Source organism: Callithrix jacchus, chromosome 7 (assembly GCF_049354715.1).
Source record: "Callithrix jacchus isolate 240 chromosome 7, calJac240_pri, whole genome shotgun sequence".
NCBI lineage: Eukaryota > Metazoa > Chordata > Mammalia > Primates > Cebidae > Callithrix > Callithrix jacchus.
This window is the reverse complement of record NC_133508.1, coordinates 82,239,029-82,258,698: the sequence shown is the minus strand read 5'-3', so window position 1 is coordinate 82,258,698 and position 19,670 is coordinate 82,239,029. Positions and strand designations below refer to the sequence as shown.

At 45.6% G+C, this 19,670-nt stretch overlaps 1 protein-coding gene across 4 annotated transcripts; it reads left to right on the top strand.

Moving 5' to 3' along the window:
• Window positions 1-8,804: 8,804 nt before the first annotated feature.
• PRDX1 (peroxiredoxin 1) lies at window positions 8,805-19,453 on the top strand. 4 transcript variants are annotated; one of them, XM_002750759.7, is made up of 6 exons: window positions 8,805-8,855; window positions 11,060-11,176; window positions 14,878-15,031; window positions 15,378-15,500; window positions 15,723-15,853; window positions 19,061-19,453. In XM_002750759.7, the coding sequence occupies exons 2-6, from the start codon at window positions 11,071-11,073 to the stop codon at window positions 19,144-19,146; spliced, it is 600 nt and encodes a 199-aa protein (XP_002750805.1). In that variant the 5' UTR covers window positions 8,805-8,855; window positions 11,060-11,070; the 3' UTR covers window positions 19,147-19,453. The 4 variants fall into 4 exon arrangements, with proteins under 4 accessions (XP_002750805.1, XP_008999379.1, XP_078187692.1 ...); XM_009001131.6 differs by having other exon boundaries at window positions 8,805-8,889; XM_078331566.1 differs by lacking the exon at window positions 19,061-19,453 and adding an exon at window positions 16,961-18,449.
• Window positions 19,454-19,670: the final 217 nt, after the last annotated feature.

Genomic DNA, 19,670 nt, shown 5'->3' with positions numbered 1-19,670 from the left:
CTTGCAATCCCAGCTACTCAGGAGGCTGAGGAAGGAGAATTGCTTGAACCCAGAAGGCAAATGTTGCAGTGAGCTGAGACGGTGCCACTGCACTCCACCCTGGGCAACAGAGCAAGACTCCATCTTGAAAAAAAAAAAAGAAAAGAGTGCTTTCTTGAGGTTTTAGTTCCCATTATTTTATTTTATTATTATTTTTTGAGACAGGGTCTCACTCTGCTCACTCTGTCGCCCAGGCTGGAGTGCAGTGGTACCATCTTGGCTCACTGTATTCTTGAGCTCCAGGACTCAAGTGATTCTCCCACCTTAGCCTCCAGAGTAGTTTGGACCACAGGCACAGATAGCCACACTGGGGTAATATTTTATTTTATTTTTTTGAGATGGAGTTTCGCTCTTGTTACCCAGGCTGGAGTGCAATGGCGCGATCTCGGCTCACCGCCACCTCCGCCTCCTGGGTTCAGGCAATTCTCCTACCTCAGCCTCCTGAGTAGCTGGGATTACAGGCACACGCCACCATGCCCAGCTAATTTTTTGTATTTTTAGTAGAGACGGGGTTTCACCATGGTGACCAGGATGGTCTCAATCTCTTGACCTCATGATCCACCTGCCTCAGCCTCCCAAAGTGCTGGGATTACAGGCGTGAGCCACTGCACCCAGCCCAATATTTTATTTTTTATAGAGATGGCGTTTTATCATGTTGTCCAGGCTGATCTCAAATTCCTGGGCTCAAGTGATCTGCCTACCTCAGGCTCCCAAAGAGCCGGCTTTACAGGTATGCACCACTGTGCCTGGCATCCATTATTTTATATTGCATTTGTTGTTACAATTTTCTGCAGCATTTGGTTTTCATGGTTTATAGGTTTAATTTTAATGGTTTATAAATTTATAGCAGGCTGCTATTAGGTTAGCAAGTCCTACTGTTAAAATGATTGCTGTCTTCGGACATGGGCTTTACACTTGCATAGAATTGCTTTACCTTTTACATTTAGTTGGCTGTGAAGAAGAGATAATGGCTGTTGATGAGTCAGGTAACTGTCTCCTACAGCAAATTAGTGCAGTGATGTAATTACTGCTTATTATTTATTTATTATTTTGAGATGTAGTCTCCCTCTTGTTGCCCAGGCTGGAGTGCAGTGGTGGGATCTCAGATTGCTGCAACCGCTGCCTTCTGGGTTCAAGCACTTCTCCTGCCTTAGCATTAAGTAGCTGGGACTATAGGCCTGGGCCACCATGCCCAGCGAATTTTGGTATTTTTAGTGGAGATGGGCTTTTACCATGTTGGCCAGGCTGGTCTCAAAGTCCTGATTTCAGGTAATTCTCCTGTCTCAGCCTCCCAAAGTGTTGGGATTACAGGTGTGAGCCACCGCTCCTGGCCTGTTTGTCATTATTTTAAACCTCAAACCTGCTTATCTTCCAATGTTTTTTACTTTTTTCTTTTCTTTTTTTTTTTTGAGACAGAGTTTCACTCTTGTTGCCCAGGCTGGAGTGCAATGGCGTGATCTTGGCTCATTGCAACCTCCGCCTCCCGGGTTCAAACCATTCTCCTGCCTCAGCCTCCCAAGTAGCTGGGATTACAGGCATGTGCCACCATGTCCAGCTAATTTTTTATATTTTTAGTAGAGACAGAGTTTCTCCATGTTGGTCAGGCTGGTCTTGAACTCCCAACCTCATGTGATCCCCCCACCTTGGCCTCCCAAAGTGCTGGGATTACAGGTGTGAGCCACTGTGTTCGGCCTCTTCCACTGTTTCTTATGCCACAGGTTAATGACATCACTCATGTCACCAAGAAACCAGATTTAATTTACTCTTTCTTTTCATCCTAAATCCAATTAATCCGAAAGCCTGAGGAAATATACCTTGTATTTCCTTCTTTCCATCCTGTTGCCAATGCCACTTTACAGTTCTGAGACTTTTCTTTTTTTTTTTTTTAATTGCATTTTAGGTTTTGGGGTACATGTGAAGAACATGCAAGATAGTTGCACAGGTACACATGTGGCAGTGTGATTTGCTGCCTTCCTCCCCTTCACCTATATCTGGCATTTCTCCCCATGCTATCTCTCCCCAACTCCCCACCCCCTGCTGTCCCTCCCCTATTCCCCGCTACAGACCCCAGTGTGTAGTGCTCCCCTGAGACTTTTCTTGTCTTGACCATTGCTCTGGCCTCCCAACTGGTCTCTTTGCCTAATCTCCTCGTCACTAAATTCATCCATCACAGCTTCCTAAAACCTAGTTCAAATAATTTAATTCTACATCTCAAAATTCTTCAATACATTATAACATTTATCAAGTACTTCTATGCCAATTACTTTGCTAGACTTGTTACTACAAATATAAATAAAACAAGAGGAATCATTCCCATACTAATGGTGAGCAAATGAAGAGAGAACATAATGGAATATAGATACATAAAAAAACTAGAGTTATAGCCAGTTGAGATGGCTCACGCCTGTAATCCCAGTACTTTGGGAGGATGAGGAGGGTGGTTCACTTGAGGACAGGAATTCGAGACTAGCCTGGCCAACACAGTGAAACCCCATCTCTATTAAAAAACAAAACAAAACAAAACTAGAGTTATACACCAGACCCAGCAAGAATGACTCCTCCCCATGGTTCTGAAATCTTTACTCTTCTCCAGAGAGCCTCCACAAATCACTTAGACTTCTTCAACAGATTTCTTCTCTTTTCAGTACTCTGTCCAGTTATTTCTTTTTTTTTTTTTTTTGAGACGGAGTCTTGCTCTGTCGCCAGTCTGGAGCACAGTGTCGCAATCTCGGCTTCCTGCAAACTCTCCCTCCCATGTTCAAGTGATTCTTCTGCCTCAGCCTCCCGAGTAGCTGGGACTACAGGTGCATGCCAAACACCCGGCTAATTTTTGTATTTTAAGTAGAGGTGGGGTTTCACCATGTTGGCCAGGATGGTCTTGATCTCTTGACCTCATGATCCACCCTCCTCAGCCTTCCAAAGTTCGGGGATTAGAGGCGTGATCCCCCGCATCTGGCCACTTATTTTATTTTTATGTTCTTAAGGGGAGAGATTGTTAACGTTTCTCTAGGCCAGGATAACTCCTTTTTTTTTTTTTTGAGATGGAGTCTCACTCTTGCCTGAGCTGGAGTGCAATGGCACAATCTTGGCTCACTGCAACCTCAGCCTCTCGAGTTCAAGCAATGCTTCTGCCGTAGCCTCTCAAGTATATTGGATTACAGGTGCCCGCCATGATGCCTGGCTAATTTTTTGTATTTTTAGTAGAGATGGGCTTTCACTATGTTGGCCAGGCTGGTCTCTAACTCCTGACCTCGTAATCTGCCTGCCTTGGCCTCCCAAAGTGCTGGGATTACAGGTTTGAGCCATTGCGCATGGTCATTTTTTTGTGTTTGTTTGTTTAGAGACTGGGACTTGCAGCACTAATTACCTAAACTGGGCTCAAACTCCAGTGCTCAAGCGATCCTCCCACCTCAGCCTACCAAGTAGCTGGAACTACAGGCATGTGCCAATGTGCCCCACTCTCTTTTGGATCTTTTTTTGTTTTTGGGGGGATGGAGTCTCGCTCTGTCACCCAGGCTGGAGTGCAGTGGCGTGATTGGCTTAGTGCAACCTCCCCCTCCTGGGTTCAAGCAATTCTCCTGCCTCAGCCTCCTGAGTAGCTGGGATTACAGGCACTTGCCACCAAACCCATATAATTTTTGTATTTTTAGTAGAAATGGGGTTTCACCATGTTGGTCAGGCTGGTCTTGAACTCCTGACCTAGTGATCTGCCTACCTGAGCCTCCCAAAGTGCTAGGTTTACACAAGTGAGCCACTGTACCTGTCCTCTTTTGGTTCTTTTTTTTTTTTTTTTTTTTTTGAGACAAGGTTTTGCTCTTGTTGCCCAGGCTGGAGTGCAATGGCGCGATCTCAGCTCACCGCAACCTCCACTTCCTGGGTTCAGGCAATTCTCCTGCCTCAGCCCCTCAGTAGCTGGGATTATAGGCACACGCCACCATGCCCAGCTAATTTTTTGTATTTTTAGTAGAGACGGGGTTTCACCATGTTGACCAGGATGGTCTCGATCTCTTGACCCTGTGATCCACCCGCCTCAGCCTCCCAAAGTGTTGGGATTACAGGCTTGAGCCACCGCGCCCTGCCTAATTTTTTATATATTTTAGTAGAGATGGGATTTCTTCATGTCAGTCAGGCTGGTCTCGAACTCTCAACTTCAGGTGATCAGTCCATGTCGGCCTCCCAAAATGTTCAGATTACAGGTGTGAGCCACCATGCCCGGCCTCTTTTGGTTCTTAAATGAGATAAATAAACTCAAGTGCTCAGCCCAGTGCCTGGCACATGGTGGATAAAATAGGTGACAATTTTCTTTGGGCTGAAGTATGACTGTGTGCACTATGTATTGGTTTAGTCTGCCCGTAGCCTCCATTATTAAGCTCTGAACTTTTATGCTGCCTCTGCTCCTTCAAGAAAGAAAGGAGAGTCTCTCTGAGCCTAAACTGGCTTGGGTGGCTGCCTGATAAAAAATAATGAAAGTGATATAAAAGTTAAAAAAAATGCATAAGCAGTAAGGACAGAAATATAAAACAAAAACAAAAACAAAACAAAACAAACAAAAAAAGTTAAAAAACAAAAAAGGAATAATGCCAAATAACTATTCAGCCTCAAGCAAAGAAGGAAAAAGCAAATAAATCATTACTATGCAAGGTAGTATGATAAATAACAAAAATTGAGACGCTCAGTCATCATGACATAGCACTTTCTCATTCATTATCCTACTATAAAAGCCAAGGGAGTTAGTGGGGGAAGTGGGGACAGAGAGAGGAACGGAATACTATTGATTGAATGCCCACTGACTGAGCTCCTATTTTACATCAGATGTTGTGTTGTGACTTGGGGACACAGAGACAGATGTGACCCACATCCTACTCTCCAGAAAGTCACTCTAGCAGGCAGAGGCAGAGATATAAAAATAAAATTGCTTAAAATATATTTTTGGGCCAGGCATGGTGGTTCATGCCTGTAATCCCAGCACTTTGGGAGACTGAGGCAGACGGATTACAAGGTCAAGAGACTGAGATCACCTTGGCCAACATGGTGAAACTCTGTCTCTACTAAGAATACGAAAATTAGGGCCGGGCGCGGTGGCTCAAGCCTGTAATCACAGCACATTGGGAGGCCGAGGCGGGTGGATCACGAGGTCAAGAGATTGAGACCATCCTGGTCAACATGGTGAAACCCCGCCTCTACTAAAAATACAAAAAATTAGCTGGGCATGGTGGCGTGTGCCTGTAATCCCAGCTACTCAGGAGGCTGAGGCAGGGGAATTGCCTGAACCCAGGAGGCGGAGGTTGCAGTGGGCCGAGATCGCGCCATTGCACTCCAGCCTGGGTAACAAGAGAGAAACTCCGTCTCAAAAAAAAAAAAGGAATAAGAAAATTAGTTGGGTGTGGTGGCACGCACCTGTAATCCCAGCTATTCAGAAGGCTGAGGCAGGAGAATCACTTGAACCTGGGAGGCAGAGGTTGCAGTGAGCTGAGATCATGCCATTGCACTCCAGCCTGGTGACAGAGTGAGACTCCATCTCAAAAAAAAAAAAAAAAAAAAAAAAAAAAATATATATATGGCTATTGTTTGGACACAAAGAAGGGGAATTGTAAATCCTGGGAATGAGTGAAGGTAAGACACACTTTGAGAGGAAGTAATGCTTCAGCTGACTCTTGAAAGATGTTTTCTCTAGGCCAGTTAGGAGGGAAAGAGTTTTCCAGGTTCGAACAAAAGTCTGAAGGCGGCCGGGAACGGTGGCTGGCTCCTGTAATCCCAGCACTTTGGGAGGCTGAGGTGGGTTGATCACCTGAGGTCAGGAGTTTGAGACCAGCCTGGCTAACATGGTGAAATCCCATCTCTACTAAAGATAGAAAAAATTAGCCAGGCGTGGTAACGCATACCTATAGTCCTAGCTGTCCTAGCTACTCAGGAGGCTGAGGCAGGAGAATCACTTGAACCTGGGAGGCAGAGGCTCCAATGAGCTGAAATCTTGCTGTTGCACTCCAGCCTGGGAGCACAAACGAAACTCTGTCTCAAAAAAAAAAAAAAAAAAAAAAAGTCTGAAGGCTTGAAACAGCTACGCTGTGTTCTGGGTGTTATAAGTGAGAGGAATGGAAGAGTTACAGTAACTGCTAACATTACTAATTTATAAGAACTAAGAACTGTACTGAACTACATAGATAATCACAATGAAGTATGAATATTATTCCCATTTTACAGGTGAGAAAAGTAAGGTTTGATGGGTTTAAGAATTGCCCAAGGTCATACCTAAAATGACAGCGAGGAATTTTTTTTTTTTTTTTTTTGAGACAGAGTCACTCTGTCACCCAGGGTGGAATGCATTACGCAGCTCACTGCAACCTCCGCCTCCTGGGTTCAAGCGATTCTCCTGCCTCAGCCTCCAGAGTAGCTGGGATTACAGGTGCCTGCCACTATGCCCAGCTAAATTTTTTTTGTATTTTTAGTACAGACGGGGTTTCACCATGTTGGTCTCGAACTCCTGACCTCAGGTGATCCTCCCACCTCCCAAAGTGTTGGGATTATAGGTGTGAGCCACCGTGCCTGGCCAGTGAGGAGTTTTAACTCAGTAAATTGACTACAGAGCCCCAGCTTTTATTTATTTATTTATTTATTTGAGACAGAGTCTCACTCTGTTGCCCAGGCTGGAGTGCAGTGGTGTGATCTGGGCTCACTGCAACCTCTGCTTCCCAGGTTCAAGTGATTCTTTTGCTTCAGCCTCCTGATTAGCTGGGATTACAGGCACCCACCATCATGCCCAGCTAATTTTTGGTTTGTAGAGACAGGGTTTCACCACGTTGGCCAGGCTGGTCTCGAACTCCTGATCTCAGTAATCCGCTTGCCTCAGGCCTCCCAAAGTGCTGGGATTACAAGAGTGAGCCACCGCGCCTGGCCCTTATCCCCAGCTTTTAAACCACAAATAAAAGTGACATGATCAAATTTCAGAAGGATTTCCTTTAGCTGCAGTGGAAGGGATGGAGAAGAGAGAGCATTAATTGAAATGAATGACTAAACTGACTAAACTACGTCAGAGACACTTCTGTGACTGTTTCTTCCCAAGTGGTTCTCAGGAGGTTTTTAGTATTTATACATTTTCCTTGAAAAGTGGGGGTGGGAGTGAGACGAAGACTTTAGCTAATTCTAAGCAAATCTACATTTTTACATAAGATAAGGTGAACGGGCCAGGCACGGTGGCTCAAGCCTATAATCCCAGCACTTTGGGAGGCTGAGGCGGGTGGATCACGAGGTCAAGAGATTGAGACCATCCTGGTCAACATGGTCAAACCCCGTTTCTACTAAAAATACAAAAATTAGCTGGGCATGGTGGTGCGCGCCTGTATTCCCAGCTACTCGGGAGGCTGAGGCAGGAGAATTGCTTGAACCCAGGAGGCGGAGGTTACGGTGAGCCGAGATTGTGCCATTGCAGTCCAGCCTGGGTAACAAGACCGAAACTCTGTCTCAGAAAAAGTTAAGGTGAACGTTTGAGGAAAAAGGGAATACAGGAAAAAAAACATGTGGTGGACTCAGGGAGGGGTGAGGGAATCTGCACCTGAAAAGATTATCTAGTAGTCAACATTTATGGAATTTCTGGAATGGAGGCCAGCTGCGGTGGCTCACGCCTTTAATTCCAGCACTTTGGGAGGCTAAGGCGAGCTGTTGGAGACCAGGCTTTGGAAACCAGCGTATCCAACAAGGTAAAATTCCATCTCTTCTAAAAATACCAAAAATTAGCTGGGCGTGGTGACGGGTGCCTGTAGTTTCAGCTACTCCGGAGGCTAGGCGGAAGAATCGCTTGAGCCTGGCATGCGGAGGTTGCAGTAAGCCAACACCCGGTCACTGCACTGCAGCCTGGGAGACAAAGTGAGTGAGACTCCGTCTCAAAAAAAAAAAAAAAAAAAGCGTAATAGAACAAACTTTAGTTTTAGGAACTAGACTTTAGATTGAAGATCTAGTTACAGTTGACACGTCCTTGTTTTATGGGAGGCTATAACGGTTTCCAGGGTAGCAAACAATTATGAATGATTTTGTGAGTGTGTTTGTCGGGGGTAGTCATCAGGAAATGTCTGAGGCCTTTTGCCTAACCGTGTGTGATGGATGGCTAATGTGTGATGTTTTGACCCAAGATTGTAAAGTCAGTTATTCATCCGTAGAGAGGATGGTTGTGTACCTGAGTCAGCCTCCCAAGCTGAACTTTCACAAGTTTAGGTGTCCTCAGACTTTATTTTCCTTTACAACAGAAAGCAGCAACCCTGTAATCAAAGTGAACAGTGAAGGAAACGATGTAAGCTATGAGGGTTACTCAGGAGTTACTCAGGATCTGAGGTGGGGTTAAGGTTGCGAATTTAAGAAATATTTGGATATACAGTTCTCAGGGCTTGGTATGGTTCGACGTGGTCCTCCGTGGGCAGCAGCTAGGAGGCTTACTCCGGGTTGGGCATTGAGGGTACAGTGCGCAGTGGTCCTGGAAGTAAAGAGAATCCTGGTTTTCCGCAGAGATCTAGGATCAACCTAAACGTTTGGGTTTGGGAGCGGCCACAAGGGTGCCTCACTCCAACCTCTGCAGTCCGCAGTAGGGAGGGGGATTAGCATTTCCGCGCCCGCCCCCAAGAGGGAAAGCGCCGAGTCATTCTGGCGGGGCGCGCCAGGGTGGGGCGGGGTTCCTGCCACATCCCCCTCCCCTCTCTCCTCCTCCTGCACCCCCGGCCTGCTTCGACTCTCGCGAGAGCCGTAATAGCTATAAAGGCTGCGCCTCGAGCGAGTTTTGCGCGTCCTCTTTCTGTCCGGTGGTTTGTTCTCTGAGGCTTGTGTCAGGACTGGTGAGTGTGAGCGGCGCGGCCTTAGCTGAGCGAGGTGCGGCGCGTACTTGCCTTTTGCCTCTTCCTCCTCCTGTCCGGGGCCCGTCTGCGCTCGGCTTGGGGTTCTGTGGTGCTTGAGGGAGCGGGGGGAGGCCCGGCGCCCGAGACTGCCTGAGCGCTACGTGCACCCCTCACGTGGCCCCCCCGCGTAGGTGGGGGCACCTGGTTGAATCCCAAGTCTAGCGTGGATGCTAGTCGAGTCTTACCCCGGCAACCCGAGCACGTGAAGCGGCATCGGGGCGGGCTGGTGGTGGGGTCTCTAACTCTAGCTTCCTGCTGGGCTGGGTGGGTTCGGGAAGGTTCTGGAATGGACCTGTGTCCGGACTAGTGGCTGTAGAAAACAGCCTATACTTGTCTATCTTGTGATAGGGTAAAGGCTGTTCCGGGTCCTGAGCCTTGACTAGATTCGGAGTTTCGGGTACTTTCCCCATCTTTATTTTCTTGTACGTGGAATGGAATTAAGAGCCCAAATGCCCCCGCTGAAGCACTCTTTCTGCTGGTGCTTTCCCTGTGTTGGGTGTGATAGAGCCGGGTACCTGGAGTTTAGGGGTGTGGCCCTCGGCACTGAGCAGATCCCCTGAAGGGACCCGGCGCCGCCCGAAAACCCAGCAGCCTTTACCCAGAATTGGTTGGGTTTTGGACTTTCGGGCCAACTGGGAATGTAGGTTTGGACAAGAGGCCATTTATAGGGTCACCAAGTTGCAGTATGCCTTAGTTTTTTGTTTTTGTGTTTTGTCGTTAAAGGTTTTAAGGACTTTTTTTTTTTTAGGCGACTTTTAAAAAAGCAGTAAAAAGTTGGCTAAGATCCTTGCTCACAGAGTTTCTTTTGGTTGTGGTATTATGAACCAAGAACTTTGGGACTTTGAGAAAACTTTGAGACCGAGGCTTAGTGGGTTAAATCTCTGGTTTTTTTTTTTTTTTTTTCTTTTTTTGAGACGGAATTTCGCTCTGTCAGCCAGGCTGGAGTGCAGTGGTGCGATCTCGGCTCAGTGCAACCTCCGCCTCCCGGGTTCAAGCGATTCTCCTGCCCGAGCCTCCCGAGTAGCCAGGATTACAGGCTTGAGACGGGGCTCCCGGCCAAGATCTCGATACTCATCTTGGTGTTGACCTGGGTGAATCCAGCGCAACATTTCTTTTCAGCAGTAAATTTGTTCTTGTTCTTATTTTCGTCCTGTGATATTAGACCCGAAGTCAGAAACCCGTTTGTGAAGGGACTTCTCGGGTGTACACAATACCTAAAGATTTGAAATTGAGCAGATGCCAATATCTTGGTCTTGTCTCTTTTTTCTTTGTGTTTTTCTTTCTTTTCTTTTGAGATCGTGTGTTGCTCTGTCGCCTAGACTGAACTGTAGTGGCGCGATCTTGGCTTACCCTCGCGGTGGCTCGCTTCTGTAATCCCAGCACTTTGGGAGGCCGATGCGAGTGGATCACTTGAGGTTGGGAGTTCGAGACCAGCCTGAGCAACATGGAGAAACCCTGTCTCTACTAAAAATACAAAAAAATTAGCCGGTTGTGGTGGCGCATGCCTGTAATCTCAGCCACTCAGGAGTCTGAGGCAGGAGAATCGCTTGTACCCTGGAGGGCAGAGGTTGCCGTGAGCCGAGATTGTGTCATTGCATTCCAGCCTGGGCAACAAGAGCGAAACTACGTCTCAAAAAAAAAGTTGTATTGGCTGTAGGTGTGTGCTGTTTTAGACACAGCTACCTGGAGAAAAGTCAAATATGCTTCTGACGTTATGAAGGCTGGTGGAGGCCCAGTAATGGGAAAGGTCAACATGATTTTTTCCAGGCCAAACAAAAGCGTTTGTGGCATTGTGCATTTGGATTCTGGTTTGAGAGTCTTCACCTGCTCCATCTCTGCTTCTGTATAATGAGTAAGATGCCTGCACAAATCATGATTCAGAAAGAGTGAGAGGTGACTTCAGTATATGAAGAAATTGCCTTGCTGTTTTTAAATGAAAACAAAGGCCGAGATTCAGAGTCTTGTTTTGTTCCACAAGTTGGAAAGCTCAGATTGCTTGAGCTTCTTACTAATACAACATTTAACGTATTCAGGGACATACTGGACAATTCCTTGATTGTTCTACAGCTAAGTCTCTTAGTAGGTGCAGGCTGCCGGTTATCTAGAAAATTAAGGCTTGTTTCTAATTCATTTCTCTTTTCCAGCTGATAGGAAGATGTCTTCAGGAAATGCTAAAATTGGGCACCCTGCCCCCAACTTCAAAGCCACAGCTGTTATGCCAGATGGTCAGTTTAAAGATATCAGCCTGTCGGACTACAAAGGTAAAAGTAATTACACTGGGCTCATTGAGATGGAGTTATTTTATATTCTAGAAATGGCATGTTAGATCTGTGTCAGTGTTGTGTTTGACTGTAAAATGTTTTGTCTCCTAGGAATAAGTATTTTGGTTGTTGCCTTCATGTTGAAGTGAAGTGGTGATTAATCAAGTGATTACAGTGTATATATCCTAGGACCAGACCACTTCTGGAGAAACCACATGCTCCATTATGTTTGGACATACTAGTTCAGTTTTCTCTTGAGTATTCCTTGTCTTTTTATTTATTTTATTTTAATTTTTGAGACAGGGTTTCATTGCATCACCCCCCAGGCTGGAGTGCAGTGTAGCAGTCATGGCTCACTGAGGCCTCTGCCTCTCTGGGCTCAGCTGATCCTCCCACCTTAGCCTCTTGCATAGCTGGGACTGTAGGGGCATACCACCACGCCCGGCTAGTTTTTGCATTTTTTGTAGAGATGGGCATCATGTTGCCCAGGCTGGTCTCCACCTCCTGGGCTCAGGCCCTCTGCCTGCCCTAGTCTTTCAAAGTGCTGGGATTACAGGAGTGAGCCACTGCATTCCACTCTCCTCTGTTTTATTATTGGAGAAATTCTCATTATCTCATTATAAGAGATATTCTACATTTAAAGTCTTGAAGCTCACTCAAATCTTTGGAGCTGTGACACTGCTTGTAAAGCTTGTTTGGGTCACATATATATCACAGCTGTTAATATTAGACTGAGGGCTGGGCACTTTGCCTTGACTGTTTTGACCCCAGAGGAGAGTTGATGTTATAGATGGAACAACTCTTCTTTCTGTTGTCATAGTTTCATGCAGACACTTGGCAAGTTCTGTTGAGGCTCTCCGTTTGTCTTGTAGTTCCAGAGCAGCTGGATCTCCTGGGACAGTTGAGGATATAGATTCCTTAGAATGCAAACCTGAAACTCAGGTGTAAAGTGTCCTTTTCTCAGTGGTGTAGCATCAGGTTCTGGAGTTCGCTTTTGGTAAGAGCATTTGACTATTTTTCCTGAACATAATCACACTTAGTTGTTGGGGCTTTTCCTGGCAAAGAAGATTAAGTTGTACCATAGAGAGGTGACCTTGGCCCAGGAGTATAAGCAGGAAGTCTAGGAGGAGCTGCTTTCTGCCCTTCAGGGCTTGACCTGCTGAGGCCCCATGGTGCTTGTTAGGCAAAGCCCTGAGGAGTTGTTTAGATGAGTTAGGTTCCAGTGATACTGCACAATGGTAAATGTCAAAAAGGGCTGCTTGTTTGACTTGACTTTTTTGAGATGGAATTTTGCTCTTGTGGCACAGCCTATAGTACAGTGGTGTGATCTTGGCTGGTCTTGAACTCCTAACCTCAAGCAATCCTCCCATCTTGGCCTCCAAAAGTGCTGGGATGACAGCACCTGAGCCACATTGCCCGGCGTCCAAAAGTGCTGGGATGACAGCACCTGAGCCACATTGCCCAGCCTCCTTAGTTTTTTTTTTTTTTTTTTTTTTGACAGTTTCGCTCTTGTTACCCAGGCTGGAGTGCAATGGCGCCATCTCAGCTCACCACAACCTCTGCCTCCTGGGTTCAGGCAATTCTCCTGCCTCAGCCTCCTGAGTAGCTGGGATTACAGGCATGTGCCACCATGTCCAGCTAATTTTTTGTATTTTTAGTAGAGACGGGGTTTCACCATGTTGACCAGGATGGTCTTGATCTCTTGACCTCGTGATCCACCTGCCTTGGCCTCCCAAAGTGCTGGGATTACAGGCTTGGGCCACCGCGCCCAGCCCTAAGTTTTGTATTTTTAATAGACTAGTTTCACCATGTTGGTGAGGCTGGTCTTGAACTCTTGACCTCAGGTGATCCACCTGACAGCCTCCCAAAGTGATAGGATTACAGGCATGAGCCACCATGCCAGACTTAGCCACCACACCCAGCCTGTCTGACTTTCAAACATTGCTGCTCCCTGGAAATGAGGGAATGTTTGGAATTGTTTAAGTATTTAGGCCTGTTGGTTGTGGCTAGAAGGCTGCCTGGCCAGTTCGAAGAGCTATTTCAATGGTTAATCTGAGTGACTTCATTAAAATTGCAGCTAGAGGTTCTGTTACTCACTAATACTTTTGTCTTTTCTGTGTGTGTTTATGTCTATGTATTTTTTTTTTTTTTTTTTTTGAGACGGAGTTTCGCTCTTGCTACCCAGGCTGGAGTGCAATGGCGCGATCTCGGCTCACTGCAATCTCCGCCTCCTGGGTTCAGGCAATTCTCCTGCCTCAGCCTCCCGAGCAGCTGGGATTACAGGCATGCACCACCGTGCCCAGCTAATTTTTTGTAATTTTAGTAGAGACGGGGTTTCACCATGTTGACCAAGATGGTCTCGATCTGTTGACCTCATGATCCACCCGCCTCGGCCTCCCAAAGTGCTGGGATTACAGGCTTGAGCCACCGTGCCCGGCTGTATTTTTGTTTTGAGACAGTCTTGCTATGTTGCCCAGACTGGCCTCAAACTCGTGGCTCAAGGGATCCTCCCACCTGAGCCTCCTGAGTAGCTGGGACTATAGGCACACACCACTGTGCCTAGTTTAAAATTTTTCCTGTCTTGTCAGGCAGAGTAGGAACACACATATGATTACTTAAACCATACTTGTTCCATTACTATAGTTCATCGTGAGAGAAGTGCAAAGGCTCTGACTTCTTATTGGTCTTTTTTTTTTTTTTGAGATGGAGTTTCGCTCTTGTTACCCAGACTGGAGTGCAATGGCGCGATCTCGGCTCACCGCAACCTCCAACTCCTGGGTTCAGGCAATTCTCCTGCCTCAGCCTTCTGAGTAGCTGGGATTAAAGGCACGTGCCACTGTGCCCAGCTAATTTTTGTATTTTTAGTAGAGACGGGGTTTCACCTTGTTGACCAGGATGGTCTCGATCTCTTGACCTCGTGATCCACCCGCCTAGGCCTCCCAAAGTGCTGGGATTACAGGTGTTAGCCACTGTGCCCAGCCTCTTATTGGTCTTTTATCTCTACAGGAGAGGAGCTCTGCAGTTCAGCTTTTTCTGGGCACTGTTTGTTAAGCATTGGCATTAGGCCATGCAGTAGATAATTGTGTCCTTGCTTTTGCTGTCTTCTTTGGAGAACTTGGTGTTTATGCTTATTTTAACCCCTCAGAAAAGATCAAAATTAGTGTTTATTTTGTAGTTGGCAGCTAAGAACATGGAGGCAGGCAAATAAGTAATTGGATTGGAAGGAACTTTTTTTCATTCAGATCTTCCTACTGCAGTAGGTTCTTTTTTTTTTTTTTTGAGACGGAGTTTCACTGTTGTTACCCAGGCTGGAGTGCAATGGCGCGATCTCGGCTCACCGCAACCTCCGCCTCCTGGGTTCAAGCAATTCTCCTGCCTCAGCCTCCCGAGTAGCTGGGACTATACGTGCCCACCACCATGCCCAGCTACTTTTTGTATTTTTAGTAGAGACGGGGTTTCACCTTGTTGACCAGGATGGTCTTGATCTCTTGACCTCGTGATCCACCCTCCCCAGCCTTCCAAAGTGCTGGGATTATAGGCGTGAGCCACCGCTCCCCGCCCTACTGCAGTAGGTTCTAAAAGTAGCTACTTAGGAGGACATCCATATTGAGCATCTTGGCATTTAGTGGTTAATAGGGAAAAAATATAAAGCAAGGAAGTCTGTTACAAATGCTAACCTATGACTCCTACTTTTCCCTCAGGAAAATATGTTGTGTTCTTCTTTTACCCTCTTGACTTCACCTTTGTGTGCCCCACGGAGATCATTGCTTTCAGTGATAGGGCAGAAGAATTTAAGAAACTCAACTGCCAAGTGATTGGTGCTTCTGTGGATTCTCACTTCTGTCACCTGGCATGGTAAATCTCTTAGTCCATTTGGCATATGAACTTTTTAAACAGCACTGGGATTCTTTGGCAGTAGACTTTCAAGTACTGGCTTCTCATGGAAAGGAGTGCAAAGTCTGACTTTGTCTTATTGCTCCCATGACCTGGCAATAGAGGAGAAGCCACTTTAGTTGCAAGTAGAGTGTACCCTAGTGACCTACCTTAACTGTTCTCAGCATTCACTTTATTGCTGGAAAAGGAAAAAACAAAGTTTTTTTGGGAAAGTTAGATTAGGAATATGGGAAAGAGGAAAGAGGAATAGGTACAGTTAAGGCAAGAGTTTGAATGAATATAACTGTATGTTTGCCTTTTGCCATAGGATCAACACACCTAAGAAACAAGGAGGACTGGGACCCATGAACATTCCTTTGATATCAGACCCGAAGCGCACCATTGCTCAGGATTATGGGGTCTTAAAGGCAGATGAAGGCATCTCATTCAGGTATGTCATCAGGACAAGTATCCAGTGGCTGAAAGCCTTGTATTTGGAGAAGTCTAGAGCCCTGATCTTGTAGACTCCTTCATCATTTCATTCCTTTATGCAGGGGCCTCCTCACTAAGGGCCAGGCCAGTACACGTGTGGAGACCAGTTCATTTTCTTAAGTCTTAAAGCTTCTGTTTTTTAACAAAAGCACATTGCTTTTCCTTTAATCTCTTTTTCCAGGGGCCTCTTTATCATTGATGATAAGGGTGTTCTTCGGCAGATCACTGTAAATGACCTCCCTGTTGGCCGCTCTGTGGATGAGACTTTGAGACTAGTTCAGGCCTTCCAGTTCACTGACAAACATGGGGAAGGTAAGCCATCTGCTTGATAACAGGACAACAGAGTCGTGGTAGAATGGGAAAGATGGTAGGACAGCTATCAAATAAGAAAAGGGGGGTAAGTATTTCTCTTCAAGAAATACTTGAAGCGTATTGTGAAGGTAATGGAAAAGCTTGGGAAGGAGACTATAAAGCCTTTTTATTCAAACTATATATACTCTTCTCTTCTGCCCTGCTCATTTAGAATCAGTCACTGCTAAAGATGTAATTTACTGAATGTAGGAGGATCTCAACAGATGTATTAGGGCAAAACAAGATGGTTGGGAATCATATCTAGAGAGAAAGTGTGCCATTTAAAAAATAACTTTATTGAGAGAAGAGGTTAATCCATATAGTTTGTTTTCATATTTGTTTGTATTTATTTTTTGTGAGATAGAGTCTTGCTCTGTTGCCCAGGCTGGAGTGCAGTGGCGCAATCTTGGCTCACTGCAACCTCCGCCTCCTGAGTTGAAGCGATTCTTAGAGTACTTGGTGCTACCTTTGGGACTTCCCAAACATATATGGATCAGTGAGCACTGATAACCAGGAAGTACCCATTGCAGAAGGATGTCTGGGCAATTAGCCTGGCCAGATAACACGTTGCTCAGTTGACACCTGCTGAGATTGCCCCCTGGTGGGGATGAGGTTCAGCATTAAGGAGCAGGAAATGGCAAAGGTAGGCCCTTTAACTGGACTTTCCTAGGTTAGTCTTCTGAATCCAAGCTTTCATGACTCTGAAGCTTGCTTCTTCACACTCTTGGTTTCTGCTGCTTCCCATCCCACTGGAACATGTACAGCCTTTTAAATAGGCACCATTTAAGAGCCTATGAATGCCAAACACTATTTCTTTTTTGAGACAGAATCTTGTTTTGTCGCTCAGACTGGAATGCAGTGGTGTGATCTCGGCTCACTGCAACCTTCACCTCTTGGGTTCAAGCAATTCTTTTCCCTCAGCCTCCTGAGTAGCTAGGACTGGTAGTTTTTGTATATTTTGTAGAGATGGGATTTTGCTATGTTGGCCAGGCTGGTCTTAAACTGCTGAGCATAAGCAATCCTCCCGCCTTGGCCTCCCAAAGTGCTGGGATTATAGGTGTGAACCACTGTGCCCAGCTGCCAAACACTATTTTTACGTATACTTAATATGTGTTATTTTTGACAAACAAGTATGTTAAGTAGGACCAATAAACCAATATTTAAAACACACCATTTATTCATAGTAAATGGTGGAACTGGGATCCACATTCAAAGCCTGCCTCTTGGTAATTAAAATGCTGAAAAAATATACTGGCCCGAGCATAGAAAGTCAACACCAAGACAAAAGTATGCCAAATTGCAGGGTCTTTACTGCCAGCGGCCACGGAGGACTCATGGGTGTCTCTCCAACCCGTGGCCCCTAAAGGAGGGTAAGACCTTTTATCCCTGGAAAACCACCTGGGAGGAGTGAGGGTGAGGGGCAGGGGTGGGGGTGGGGGTGGGGGTGAGGGGCTTCAGACGTTCTGAGGGCTAGTGGATTCTGTAAATCACCTCCTGGGCGGAGATGAGGGTGAGGGGCTTCAGACATTCCAGTGGATTCCTGAATGAAGATGAGGGTTCTGATTGTTAAACTTAAGTGGTTCACAAAAGTCAAGATTAGCATTTGTTTACACATTGTCTGGGTAGGGTGGAAATTACAGTCCTTAATTACTTATTCACATTTGGGTTATAGAGAGCAGTTTCAACAGAAAGCTGAGGTATGGTTGAGATATGCAGTTTTATGGGGCTTTTACCATGTCACAGAAAGACATTGTTTAGGGTCTTAAGTACTGGGGTAAATGTGACTAATTTTTTCTTTGGAGAGTCATGGCACTTTAGATGAACTTGAAGTGCATCAGCTGCCATTATTTTAAAATAATCCACCACTGTTGGGTATGAGTGAAACATTTAACTGGGGATCTGTCACTAATACAAGTATGATTCTAAGACCCATGAGGCCTTAGTGTCAGGAAACTGAGTTGGCAAGGTCCTTTCTTATCTTTCTTATCTTATTATTCATCTTACCTGTAAAGCCCAGTTTCATCCTGGACAGAGGAATTTTTTTAGTCCCTTTATACCTATTGGCAAACCACTAGCTGGCTCTGGCCTGGCCTAGTCTTTGCTTTTATGCTGTTCTTTGTTCTCTGCAACTTGTTTATCTTTAGGACCCTTTGATATTACTGTAGCCAATAACTAACAATCAGATGGAGATTTTAGAAAAATAATGGCAGCTGGTCCTTCTCTTTAGCTCTTGTTCCATCTATACTTTGTGCCTAGAGAGCTGTTTATAGTCTTCTTTTTGTAGAGTCTTGACATCTGAGGTTATGATATCCTTGGACCAAAAATGGGCTTCCCCATTTCTCACTCAAGCAGTTGAGGCACTTGCTGTTTCTACTGTACTTTGGTGACTGCATGTCTCCTAGAATATGACAGCACATGGCAGTGGAAAAATCGGGCCAGGTTTGATGGCTCACGCCATTAATCCCAGCACTTTGGGAGGCTGAGGCGGGTGGATCACCTGAGGTCAGGAGGCTAGCCTGGCCAACATGGTGAAACCTTGTCTTTACTAAAAATACAAAAATTAGCTGGGTATTGTGGTGGGGTGCCTGTAAACCCAGCTATTTGGGAGGCTAAGGCAGGAGAATTGCTTGAACTTGGGAGAAGGAGGTTGCAGTGAGCCGAGATTGTGCCATTGCGCTCCAGCCTGGGGGCAACAAGAGTAAAATTCTGCCTCAGAAAAAAAAAAGAATGCTGAGAAGGCAAACTGAAGTTGTTGCCTTCAGAGCTCTAAAGGGCTGTCAGAAGGAAACAAGTTTAGTGCTAAGGGTTTACATAGTCCTATGTGTGTCATTTATTTAGCTTTTTTTTTCCCCCTTAAGGATTGAGGAATGTTGACAAATTATTTAAACTTTGCCTTTTTGATGGAACATTTAAATTTCAAGTGCTGCATGAATAAATTAGGAATAATACCATCTTAAGGTTATGGTGATTAAATTACATCATGTTTGTAAAATGGTTAGCTTACACTAAAAGGCTGAATGATCTTAGACTGATTGCAGGGGTAGGTTTCCTGGTTTCTAAATGTTTCTGGCCTTTCTAAAGGCCCTTTAGGGTGCAGAACTGGTTTTGTCCATAGGAGGATGGTGCACACCACTGAGGAGGTTAATTAGTGGTACCTTTCTCTTGCAGTGTGCCCAGCTGGCTGGAAACCTGGCAGTGATACCATCAAGCCTGATGTCCAAAAGAGCAAAGAATATTTCTGCAAACAGAAGTGAGCGGGCTGTTTATGCCAGGCTTGCAGTGGGCAGCCATGAGAACAAAACCCCTTTTGTATTTTTTTTCTCCCCCATGAGTAAAACACAAGACTTCAGATTCAGCTGAATTGTGGTGTGTTACAAGGGAGGCCTTTCCTACAGAGAGTGGAGAGACCAGCCTTTCTTCCTACAATAGGAATGGCCGGAGTTGTGTTGTGGGCAGGCCATTGATTTGTATGATGTATCAATAGAGGGCATCAACCCATTGATCTTTTGTAGTTTGTATTAAACTTGAACTGAGACCTTGATGAGTCTCTATTTTAGGAGACATATTAGTAGCCTTTGATTTTAAGAGGAATTTTCTCTTTGCTTTTCCTCTTTAGGGGAAAATGAGGAGAGCTGCCTAAGAATCAGGGAATAATATTGACACAGGTAGACAAAGGGAATGGAACCGAGTGAACCTGCAGTGTTACATTTAGTTTCACTGCACGTGAGGGAGAAGAATAAGCCCTGCTGTAGTGTTGGCGGGACCACTGCGACTTAAT

What these genes read in the sequence shown, in the direction of transcription:
- PRDX1 (XM_002750759.7), top strand. Translation starts at nt 11,071, where the DNA reads ATGTCTTCAGGAAATGCTAAAATTGGGCACCCTGCCCCCAACTTCAAA. An exon ending in CAGCCTGTCGGACTACAAAG is followed by an intron (nt 11,177 to 14,877) that starts GTAAAAGTAATT and finishes CTTTTCCCTCAG; the next exon opens with GAAAATATGTTGTGTTCTTC. An exon ending in CACTTCTGTCACCTGGCATG is followed by an intron (nt 15,032 to 15,377) that starts GTAAATCTCTTA and finishes CTTTTGCCATAG; the next exon opens with GATCAACACACCTAAGAAAC.